At 45.4% G+C, this 12672-nt stretch overlaps 2 protein-coding genes across 2 annotated transcripts in view; one reads left to right on the plus strand and one right to left on the minus strand.

The window, feature by feature from the left end:
• Window positions 1–96: 96 nt before the first annotated feature.
• Window positions 97–5782, plus strand: SS18L2 (SS18 like 2). The gene is made up of 4 exons (XM_075576379.1): window positions 97–218; window positions 3483–3559; window positions 4753–4855; window positions 5288–5782. Exons 1-3 carry the CDS (start codon window positions 150–152, stop codon window positions 4844–4846), a joined length of 240 nt encoding a protein of 79 aa, XP_075432494.1. The 5' UTR covers window positions 97–149; the 3' UTR covers window positions 4847–4855; window positions 5288–5782.
• A 4360-nt stretch (window positions 5783–10142) lies between these two features.
• The window catches only part of GARRE1 (granule associated Rac and RHOG effector 1), a 55302-nt gene continuing 52772 nt past the window's right edge, over window positions 10143–12672 (minus strand). Inside the window, exon 14 of the mRNA XM_075576378.1 lies at window positions 10143–12185. Within this exon, the coding sequence (XP_075432493.1) occupies window positions 11856–12185 (330 nt within the window). The 3' untranslated portion in view covers window positions 10143–11855. The remainder of the gene's footprint in view (window positions 12186–12672) is intronic.

Genomic DNA, 12672 nt, shown 5'->3' on the forward strand with positions numbered 1-12672 from the left:
TATCTCTCCTATCCTGAATAGCAATATCATTAACCGGTGGTCAGGCAGCCATAGGGTTAAAGGCAGGGCACTGCCTCTGACGTCAACTGCGGGAGCGCGAAGCCGCGCCGGATGTGACGCACTCAGTGGGCGCCGGGTCACGCGGTAAGATGTCGGTGGTGTTTGTGCCGGGCAGGCTGCGGGGGAAGGCTGAGATCAACCAGGAGACCATCCAGCGGGTGAGGTGCGCGCGCGGCGCGTGCACTGAGAGGTGTGCGCGTGCACATATACAGAGAGCGCGGTATGCGCGCGTGCACATATACAGAGCGCGGTGTACATAGAGGTGTGCGCTCGTGCACATAGAGTGGTATCTGCGCTTGCACATATACTGAGAGAGGTGCGCGCACAGTGCTCTGTATATGTGCACGCGCACAGTGCTCTATATGTGCACGCGCACAAACCGCTCTCTATGTGCAGGGGCACATATACAGAGCGCGGTGTGTGCACGTGCACATAGAGCAAGCAGTGTGCGCGTGCACATATACAGACAGCACGGTGTGCGCGCGTGCACATATTCAGGCAGCACGGTGTGCGCGCGTGCACATATACAGACAGCACGGTGTGCGCGCGTGCACATATACAGACAGCACGGTGTGCGCGCGTGCACATATACAGGCAGCACGGTGTGCGCGCGTGCACATATACAGGCAGCACGGTGTGCGCGCGTGCACATATACAGACAGCACGGTGTGCGCGCGTGCACATATACAGGCAGCACGGTGTGCGCGCGTGCACATATACAGGCAGCACGGTGTGCGCGCGTGCACATATACAGGCAGCACGGTGTGCGCGCGTGCACATATACAGACAGCGCGGTGTGCGCGCGTGCACATATACAGACAGCACGGTGTGCGCGCGTGCACATATACAGACAGCGCGGTGTGCGCGCGTGCACATATACAGACAGCGCGGTGTGCGCGCGTGCACATATACAGACAGCACGGTGTGCGCGCGTGCACATATACAGGCAGCACGGTGTGCGCGCGTGCACATATACAGACAGCACGGTGTGCGCGCGTGCACATATTCAGGCAGCGCGGTGTGCGCGCGTGCACATATACAGACAGCACGGTGTGCGAGCGTGCACATATACAGGCAGCACGGTGTGCGCGCGTGCACATATACAGGCAGCACGGTGTGCGCGCGTGCACATATACAGGCAGCACGGTGTGCGCGCGTGCACATATACAGACAGCGCGGTGTGCGCGCGTGCACATATACAGACAGCGCGGTGTGCGCGCGTGCACATATACAGACAGCGCGGTGTGCGCGCGTGCACATATACAGACAGCACGGTGTGCGCGCTGCACTTAGAGAGAGGGGTGTGTACACATACAGAGAGAGAGCTGTGTGCGCGCGTGCACATAGTGTGGTGTGCATAGAGATGTGTGTATAGATATACGAAGTGAGGTGCGCACACTTGTGTATACGCTCTCTAATAGCGCGTCTGAGATCAGATGCATTGTAAGGAACCCCAACCCTCTCTAATAGCGTGTCCGAGATCAGATGCATTGTAAGGAACCCCAACCCTCTCTAATAGCGCGTCTGAGGTCAGATGCATTGTAAGGAACCCCAACCCTCTCTGATAGCACGTCTGAGATCAGATGCTTTGTAAATAACCCCAACCCTCTCTAATAGCGCGTCTGAGATCAGATGCATTGTAAGGAACCCCAACCCTCTCTAATAGCGCGTCTGAGATCAGATGCATTGTAAGGAACTCCAACCCTCTCTAATAGTGCGTCTGAGATCAGATGCATTGTAAGGAACCCCAACCCTCTCTAATAGCGCGTCTGAGATCAGATGCATTGTAAGGAACCCCAACCCTCTCTGATAGCACATCTGTGATCCCATTGTAATTTTTTCTGTATTTGGTAAAATTTTCAAATGACCTGAGAATTGCAGGGAACCCTATAGAGGTGCCCGGGGAACCCCTGTTGGTAACTACTGAGCTAAATGCTTAAAAGCATTGGCTATATGTAACATAGAAAGTGTGGACAGGCTGAGTAGGATCACACATTGTAAGGCTGAGTCCCCTGTGCCGCTGAGCACGCTCATGCTTGAGAGTAGTGACGTCACCAGCTCTCCAAGCATGAGCAACGGGTGTCCGTGCTACTTCGCAAGCGCGCGCAGGGGGCGTTGCAGGCAAGCTGAGCGCGGTTCAGAGTTTTTTTGTTTACGCAAGTGCCAAGCATGGGTGAGCGTCCGTGCCCGTGCACACTCCGCGTAAGCGGGGACATCCAAATTTAAATAGCCAGAAGCAACCTCACCAAGCACCGCGCGGTCAGCACCACAGGGGACTCAGCCTAATAGAGCTTGCTATGTTACACTTCTGGACGATGTATACAGTACACACAGTCTATCTACCGGGCAGCCAGCACTACAACCTCCTCCCTTATTTATTAGCCTACAGATGTGTGGTGATCTTTGCTGATGCAAACTATTTTAAAGGTCCCTCACAAAGGGCATATTTAAAAGGATAAATGGAGCCAATAAGAACTTTAAAAAAATCTACAAGTCTTAATTATTATTTTTTTTTTTTAACTTTCATAGTAAACAGCCTCGAGAGTGGTTATCAAATGTTCCAGATACACAATGTTTAATTAAAAAAAAAAAAGTTAAAAAAACGCCCACAGTGGATCAAAGTGTAATGTGGCATCCAGGCTGGAAATTGATATTCTTTCTAGTTGGTTTTATTTTGTGATTACTGTATTTTCACCCACTTGCAGGGTGAGACATCACATCACCTGTATTTGTTTCCCTCTGTTTACCAAGATGTTTATAATTTAAATTTTGTTCACTGCAGCAAAATAAAATATTATACAAAACTAGGTGTGATATTGTCATAAAAGGTTACATTTGCCTGGCAATTAGTCATTTCAACCTTTATTTTTTTTAATGTAATTCACCTGAATTTCAACTTTGCTCTTTAATTTACTAACACACACATTCTGACCTGGCAACAGTTGTATGGAGGTAGGGGGCACCTCCCCCCAGAGCTCACTCCTCACCTTTTTAACTTGGGAGGTCTTTTCACTTTGCTGCAAGAACAGGACCTTCTATGGTTCTTTCCCCTCATACAGAGGTAACAGGAAGGGGTCACAGTGTGGTGTAGGACCTGCGTTAATTTGGTTATATTGGTTATACCACCTTGACGTTGGTATGAAGGCTTATGACACTTTGGCCAAAGGGTTTTAACTAAATAACCAAGTAATTATTATTGAAGTGTTTAAACTTTATACTTATTACCATATGTTTTGTCAATTGGATGTATCATTGGGCTCCCCTGTCTTTTGTTGTTAATTGACTGCCATTTTTAGCAGATTCGGGCAAATGCACACTGAATTTTAATGGTTGGTAAAGCTTGCCGATGTGTAAAAATGGGCAAATTTCAGCTGGTGCATCTATATAAAAAACACAGGTAACATGCACTTTTTCTTGTTTAGTTGCTAGAAGAAAATGATCAACTTATCCGGTGCATTGTTGAATACCAGAACAAAGGGAGAGCTACAGAATGCGCTCAGTAAGTAACCAATTTCATTTCATTTTCACCATTTCTTTCCTTATTCTATCAAAGAACTGCCAGAACGTTGCATGTATCTGCTTTAGAAGCGCTTTGTAAACACTTCAAGTGACAAAACGTGAAATCTTATGGGTGTTTAAAAAAAAATAACAGTTCTGTATGTGATTAAAAAAAAAACTTGTAATGCCATTTTTAATGAGTGAATTTTAATAGACTGAGCATCTTTTGATTTCTATGGCTTTCAGGTTTTATCCCACCTCCCCAGCAGTGCAAGATCTTTGTAACTCTTCAATGTTTGTGATAATTTGTTGCCAATATTCCCAGCAGTTTGAGCTATAAACTGTAACAATAGGTAGTGTTACATTAGTAGTAATCCAAGGATACATTGTAGCTGCTGAGGTACACTACCTTAAAGGATTGACACCGAAAGGCAGCCATTATGTTAGGCACACAATCAGGATTGGTATATTTATAACAGGCGCACCAAACGATTGCTAGTTTAGGTAAGAATAAAGAAATATACATCGTCACATGCTTTACATATAAAAAGAAAAAAGTTGGCAACGAGTATGGCTGCTGTACGGCTGCTTTCACACATGCTAAATAAGTAGGTCCTTATCACCCTTTTTTTTTTAATTTTTAAAGTGTGTTTATGGATTTTAACAAATGGGTAGGGAATCCTTATGACCGCTACCAAACCCAATCTGACCCTTTTGAGAGACAGGACCAGTATAGAAACGTGCGATTATGCACCTCTATTTGCCATAGCGGGTCGAATACATTTCCATTTGAATCTAAAATGTTCAGCTTGATTGCTGTTCTGTTTGCTACCTTCTGACCGTGAGAGGGTTAATGTCGCCAGTTCGGCTGTGGGATATATTGGGTTCACATTGCCATGGAAAACAGATGTTAATCATTAAGACAATGGGTTCTAAATGTGACTGTATAATGTGCTAACATTAGTTCCTAAGCTTACTGCTTCCACCGTAGCTCAATCATATTTTGCTTATTACATTGTTAAAGGTGTCTTCACTCTTATTGTAATATAAATAGCAGTAATTGTAAGAAAAACAAACAGAACTGAGTACATTGATGGCGACATGGAAGCATGGACTAAAGTGGCATGGAAAATAGCAACTTGGTTAAATGGGTAAAGTTCATTTTAACCATTTCTCTCCCCACCCCCCCAACAGATACCAGCAAATTCTGCACAGAAATCTAATTTACTTGGCTACTATAGCAGATGCCAGTCCAGCTAATCCAGCAGCAAAACCTCAAACAACCTGAAGCATCCTGGTGTGTATCTAATATTTTGGACAGATCTGTTTACTTGATCTTTGCCGGCATAACAGTAGTAAGGGGGTATTAAATGAAACTGGTGATTTGGTAAACTAATGCTCAGAGGTACAGTCCCAATCTCCAGATCATATTTTTTTGGATAACTGTCTGAATCCTACAAAACATTTTTACACACTTTTACTTTGGAAAATGTTATGTTCAGGGATTGGGAATATTTAGATCAGTAACTTGATTCCTGCACGGTTGCATGTAAACTTTTAAACATTTTTTTAGTATTTTAGTGAAGTTAATTATAAAATAGATAGCCAAAACAGATCTAAACTGTATATGGGGGTGCAGTTTTCACAGCACCCCCTTGTCTGGTAATCCTGCCTTTCCCTGAACAGTTGATGTTCCTCCATTAACGCGGGTGTTTGGCTTCTGTTTTAGGTGCATCTTTTTCTGCAGCAGAAAATAATTGATGAATTTAAATCACCATTTCCGAACCTTCACAAGCTGCCTGTGATGCTACAACCTTCAGTCTCATTCCCAGATGAGAATATACCATTCCACTAGTTTCAAGTGTCAGGCGGTACTCGGTTATCCGCCAGAATTCATCCCGCAAACCGCCGTCAGATTACAGACCCAATGTAAATCCGTGGTGCTGAGCGTCAGAAAAATCGTATTTTATATCAGTCGTATGTTAGTGTTTTGGCCAGGAGGTGGCGCTAAATAAGGAAGATGGCACACATGGTTCAGTCTGTGTACTGTACTAACCTTTGGCGTTATATGAGCGGCCCAGTATCCCGATTACCCAGGTTTTGTTTGGAAATTGTAAAAGGGAGAGGCCCGTGATCACAACCGTGTCTGTTTTTGTTTGTCAATGTGTGCGCTTTCCAATAAGAAATATGGAAGTACCAAAATAAAGGTAATCTGTAGATCAAACCGGTTTTGATGAGCTACCAACTTTTTTTTGTCACATTTACTTAATTAAAAAAAATTGATCAGTGCTTGTTTTGAAAATGCTTAATGCAGTAACTTCTCCTGAAAAGTCAAAATGCATTGTAAAGGCAAACCTTAAACTTACACTTTAAAAAAGTATATTTCATGTCGAGATAGTACTTGGGGGAAACAGCAAGCATAAGACTGCATATTTAACTACCGAACTGGTGTTTTTTTTTAACTTGAGCAGAACCTGTTAAGTTCCAAGATCCACTCCAACTCCAGTATTGAATTGATCATTACCATCTGAAAAAGTAAACCCACATGAGCCTCATTACTATACTTGTATGAAATACATTAAATCAGGGGTGGGTAACTCCAGTCATTAAGAGCCACCAGATAGCCACCCGTGCTGAAGCAGGATGTCAACTGTGCTGAAGCAGGAATATCCTGACAACCTGACCTGCTGTGGGCCCTTAACGGCTGGAGTTGCCCACTGGAAGTGGGCAGTTATTGTATTCTGATTAACAGAAAGCAGTAGTTCTGCCACACGGACTGTATTCACAGAACTATCTGTAGGCTCAGGGTTACTTTAAGGTGCTATTTTGCTTCCTGGATTTTCCAACGTAGCACCTGCATTCATCCAATAGGAAGCCACGACGGCCGCGAGATTCGGTGGCCATTCCGATTCCCGGAAAAGCGGTTAATACATGTCCGGAGCCGGCGGGGTCTGCGCCCTCATTCAATCGCGCAACTATAATAGGATTGCTGCATTAACCCTTTCACTGCTGGATGAGTTGTGGTACCAGTGTGACACAGATCCCCCCCATTTTGCAGGAAATGGAAGAGTCCTCAGTGTCCTGCACTCCATGAGAATGGAGGACGCGAACGGACCCGCCTGCGTTCCAGTGCCCCCGACGTAGCTACTATGCCCTGGGGGCCCTCAGGCTTAAATTAGTCTGGTAGTTTGCAGCTTCAGCAAAACAATGCTCGTGACACCGCTGCTTCTATACGATAGTGGCTTTATTGGTCTTCATCCAAACGATAAGAAGGAACGTCCCATTGAGACACGAAAAACCCATTTGTAGAAATACAAAAAATATCAGATGGATGTGATGTCACACTATTAAATGTATATCTTTAATAAAGCAAATAGTTAGTTATTTTACTTACAGGAGCTTTAGAAGTAAAATACAAAATGTACAGTTCCAGTTTATAAGCGTCAACTATAAACAAGAATCACTGCCGTTAAAGGGTTACGCTTGACAAGCACCAAACCCCTGCACTTGGCAGTGTAAGTGACCAAGTGAAATTATATGACAAGACTTCTATGCCAAGTGCACACGGTTTCATTTACCAGTGTTCAGAACAATTGGAAGCAGAAAACATAGCACTTACATCAGGGGCGGGTAACTCCAGTCCCCAAGGGCCACCAACAGGTCAGGTTTTCAGGATATCCCAGCTGGCTCAGAGGCTCGGTTGAAGATTGAGCCTCTGAGCCACCTGTGATGAAGCAGGGATATCCTGAAAACCTGACCTGTTGGTGGCCCTTGAGGACCGGAGTTGCCCAACCCCTGATCTCCATGGTCAAAGCTTCAACGTATAAAAATGGTTTTAGATTTCAGTTTCCACGGTTTACGCACATTTAATTTAGAAGTCTCCAGGATTCAAAGCACATGTAAAAAAAAAAATATATCTGACCTGCGTAACATTGGGGTTGGCACTTTGAGAGATTAGTTTCAATACAAATATAGAAGTCTATCCGCAAAGATGACCATTGTTAGAATATCAGAGGAGTTAAGTGCAAAGGGCTGGGTCATTCATTTTTTTTTTTTAGGATCATAGTTCTATCTTCAGCATCTGGAAACTGAAAAGAAAACAGTTTGTTTCATCCTAAATAACCACTAACTTAGTTTGAGCAGATTTTCCAAACAAGTACAGAACATTTTATGACAAATTACAGACAAAAGCAACACACGGATTGTGCAAAGCACATCATCACTATAAAAGGTCTCTGTACAGCAAACAAGTCTCTGTAAACATGGGAAGAATGGAGATTCAGAAAGGGGGGGAAATAAACCAAGTGGACAATATAAATACAGGCAACAGTGGCATCCTCACTGCACACAAGGTTCTGGGCCCTGCTCCCAAACCCATCACTACAAACAAGAAAGAGGAGTGGGTTTTAAATACCCCCGGTTTTGTTTTGTTTTTAAATAGTTTAGTGTTTTATACATATTTTTTGGTATAATTAGATAAACTTAAGTCAGTAAGAAAAAATGGGAACTAAATAAAAAAAAATGTGCTTTTACCATTTTTCATTGAAAAACAATTTACATGGTAAGTATACCTTGGGGGGTGTGGTGGAACAACTTGTTACTCACACTAATGAGTTAACATATATTAGTGATAACAATTTAAGAAAATATAAAAATAAGATTAATACTGTCAATACTTTTCTTTATACTAGAAAATATGAGTTTTAGCGGTTAGTCTCTTCGAAAGATGAAATGACATTTTAAATACATATAAACTATATAAAGAATATTTTGTAACCTCGGGTGATACAATGGGATATCTGTACATATACTATTTAAATTTCGTTTTTCAGCACCATTCACTTTTTCTAGATCCACTTTGGTTGGAAGAAATGTCCTAATTCCACAGGTTGTATGGCACGTAATGACTAAAGGACATTATGCTCACTTCTTTAAAAAATATATAGTTTATTTCGCCTACATGCTACTTAAATTTAGTTGTTTGAGCCAGCTCACAATTTTTTTTACTCCTAAAGTATCTTGAAATAAGACTTAAAATATCCCAGAAGTCTTTTCTCCTGTCAGGAGCTGTGTGTGCATAATGCCTTTGGCCAAATAGAACAGTATCAAATGTACATATAAAAATGAGTTACAAAGGAGAAAGGGACTTTTACCTCACAGCGGAGCAGAGATCTAATAATAATAATAAAAAATAAATGATGTATGACACCAGATAGGACGGTTATAGCAAGCTGGCATTTCCATTACACATTTTAGAATATATTGAGGTTTTAGCACAAAATAACAGGCCTTATTTGTTACAACATTCCATTCCATGATCAGCTAAAGCAATGATTCCCCACCCCAAAAATATGCAATGGCAGATCCCAGGCAGTATAGTGGGGTCCTGAGCCTGTGTGGGGGCTGCGCACTTAGTAAGGCCCCAAACTGCACCTTAGCGTGGGGGGTATAGCAGACAGTCACAGCATGAGCTTCCAAAGTCACTGCCCACAATGCTTTGCATCAGTAATTGTCAGCTATAAACACCCCCGCCCCCCCCCCCCCCCACCTCCACCTCCACAATGCTGTCTGCACACATGGAAGTGCAGTTTGTGGCTTTATTAACAGCGCGTTACCCTCAGCTCAGGATACTATACTGCCTAGGATTAATAAAACTGTTTTGTTGGAAGTAATCCAAGTGGGTACTCAGATTAATCAGGGTTCTGCAGAAAAATACATTTTCCAGCAGGAAGTGCACAAAGTAAATAAAGGTTGGGAGCAACCGAGCTAAATAAACACAAATCCGATCATTCACTTTGGCCACGGCAGTAACAGGGGCATGAAGCATGTTTCGCCACGGCAGTCACGGGGCATGAAGCATGTTTCGCCACGGCAGTCACGGGGGCATGAAGCATGTTTCGCCGCGGCAGCAACAGGGGCATGAAGCATGTTTCGCCACGGCAGTCACGGGGCATGAGGCATGTTTCGCCACAGCAGTCACGGGGCATGAAGCATGTTTCGCCACGGCAGCAACAGGGGCATGAAGCATGTTTCGCCACGGCAGTCACAGGGCATGAGGCATGTTTCGCCACAGCAGTCACGGGGCATGAAGCATGTTTCGCCACGGCAGCAACAGGGGCATGAAGCATGTTTCGCCACGGCAGTCACGGGGCATGAAGCATGTTTCGCCACGGCAGTCACGGGGCATGAAGCATGTTTCGCCACGGCAGTCACGGGGCATGAAGCATGTTTCGCCACGGCAGTCACGGGGCATGAAGCATGTTTCGCCACGGCAGTCACGGGGCATGAAGCATGTTTCGCCACGGCAGTCACGGGGCATGAAGCATGTTTCGCCACGGCAGTCACGGGGCATGAGGCATGTTTCGCCACGGCAGTCACGGGGCATGAGGCATGTTTCGCCACGGCAGCAACAGGGGCATGAAGCATGTTTCGCCACGGCAGTCACGGGGCATGAAGCATGTTTCGCCACGGCAGTCACGGGGCATGAAGCATGTTTCGCCACGGCAGTCACGGGGCATGAAGCATGTTTCGCCACGGCAGTCACGGGGCATGAAGCATGTTTCGCCACGGCAGTCACGGGGCATGAAGCATGTTTCGCCGCGGCAGCAACAGGGGCATGAAGCATGTTTCGCCACGGCAGTCACGGGGCATGAAGCATGTTTCGCCACGGCAGTCACGGGGCATGAAGCATGTTTCGCCACGGCAGTCACGGGGCATGAAGCATGTTTCGCCACGGCAGTCACGGGGCATGAAGCATGTTTCGCCACGGCAGTCACGGGGCATGAAGCATGTTTCGCCACGGCAGTCACGGGGCATGAAGCATGTTTCGCCACGGCAGTCACGGGGCATGAAGCATGTTTCGCCACGGCAGTCACGGGGCATGAAGCATGTTTCGCCACGGCAGTCACGGGGCATGAAGCATGTTTCGCCACGGCAGTCACGGGGCATGAAGCATGTTTCGCCACGGCAGTCACGGGGCATGAAGCATGTTTCATTGCAGCTGCCTAAATGCCCAATAGTGTGAATGAGTTGAAATGCCCCAGTAATTACTCTGCTGGTTTGATTTTTACAGGCAGAGGAATGGAAGGGAAAGCTGTAACAAGTAACGCCCCTTTATAATAGCTCAATTCATATTGCAACACAAAATGCTTGTAAGACATTTGCAGGCTCCTTACGCTCTGAAGGCGTTTTATAGCTACTACAAAATCTGTTTCCTCACTGCCTTGTAAAACACGCCATTGTTTCAGACTGCCAAGGACGATCATTTCACTGGCATCCCAACTCTTGTATGCACCGGGGTTCTTAAAAACAGCCTCATGAAAGTGCTGGCTATGGACCAGATACATTCCCTCCTTGTCAAAACCTAGTTAGCAGCAGTATGAGCCCAGAAAGCCCGGTGCTGGTAAGTAGGCGGAGAAGCACAAGCTTGGAATTCGTGCAGCGTGTTTGTAGAAGACTCACTGAATCACTAGGGTTGAATCACCAGCAACTAAAATGCCCATAAGCAATGCCCCATACTCCCAACTTATCACCAAGTACTGCAGTCTTTCTGCCACAGGAGCATTAAACTCGCTACACAAGGCAGCGGTTATCCTTGGCTTTGCTATGGTGTGCTTGCATGTATGCCAGGGCTGGGCAACTCCAGTCGTCAAGGGCCACCAACAGTTCAGGTTTTTAGAATATCCCTGCTTCAGCACAGGTGGCTCAATCAGTGGCTCAGTCAAAGACTGAGCCATCTGTGCTGAAGCAGGGATATTCTGAAAACCTGACCTGTTGGGGCCCTCGAGGACAGGAGTTGCCCAGCCCTGATGTTTGCAGTTACAGCTCTAAAAGATAGTCGTCAAAAGCTGGCACGGCCCAATCTGTTCAACAGAGGAAAGCCTCGTTTTACCGCCGGTATTCCTTAATATGGGGGGAAAACACAAACACTGGCGGTCTAACGAGATGATAAAGCAATAACCAGATGCGCACTTATGTGGAGCAAAGATCGGACCATCCCATTTGTTACCGGAAACATGTGAAGCGATGCATTTGGAAAAAGGAAACCGGTGTAACAATTTATAGTGTGCTCCTCGCCAAGCACGGGAGGCGAATATATAAATAGTCACCGCTTTATCATTTGCACAGGTACAAATGATCTGGCCTCTTTTGCTCAACATCGAAACGGGTCAGAACACATACACCCCAACCTCACTGCTAGTTAAAAAAAAAATGTTGCCAGAACACGACTGAAATGGAGCTTCCAATAATTAGACGGTAGCCCGCGGTTGGATGGCTTGCTGCCAGTGGAGGCCCGCTCAGAACTGATGCAGGTAGGACGGCCTGCGTTCATGCTTCATCGGGAAGGATTTAAAGCCCTTGTTCAGCTGCTTGTGCTGGCTGGCCTGCTGTGATTGTTGCTGTGCGTAGGCAAACGTGGAGGATATCCCTGCCGGAGGAGGAGGAGGAGGAGGGCAGTCGCTGCCCGTGGACCAGACTGGTGACTGTAATATTTGCATTGTGTCGTTCCATTGGCTCACAGGATTTGTCATCTGGTACAAAGAAGAGCTCTGATTGGGCAGTGTGTTAGAGAGGGGAGATGAATGCTGCCATGGAGCTTTGGGCGGCCAAGTTTTGGTTTTATTCTCCTGGTTCAAAAAAACAAAACAAACATTTGGTTATGTCCTGATCTAACCCCCAAACAAACAGCAATTATCCACCATCAGCACTGGCTCCAGACGGGCCTGTTGGCCATGCCTCATTTGCAGTTAGACTCACTCATTGGAACTATTTCAGTAAAGGTCAATATTACCAACAAACCACGTGCACTAAATACCAATGTCATGTATTTAAAGGGGCAATACCTCCTAGGACCAAAGTGACCTTATTCCAGTGACATGTCTAAGGGGTCACATCTGGGTAAGTGATACGTTGTTACCCAAATCTGACACCTATAAGTGTTTTTAATTATTTCTTTTTAAGTTAGACTTGGAAGGGATTTGATTTCCTCTGGCTGCTCCCTAAGGACAGGAAAGGGGGGGGGGGGGGAGAGCAAAAATATTCTTGAGGACAGAGAAAAATGTCAACACAAGAAAATTCAATTTGGAATGATAGAAACAGGAAAGGTTACTGTTA

Source organism: Ascaphus truei, chromosome 19 (assembly GCF_040206685.1).
Source record: "Ascaphus truei isolate aAscTru1 chromosome 19, aAscTru1.hap1, whole genome shotgun sequence".
NCBI lineage: Eukaryota > Metazoa > Chordata > Amphibia > Anura > Ascaphidae > Ascaphus > Ascaphus truei.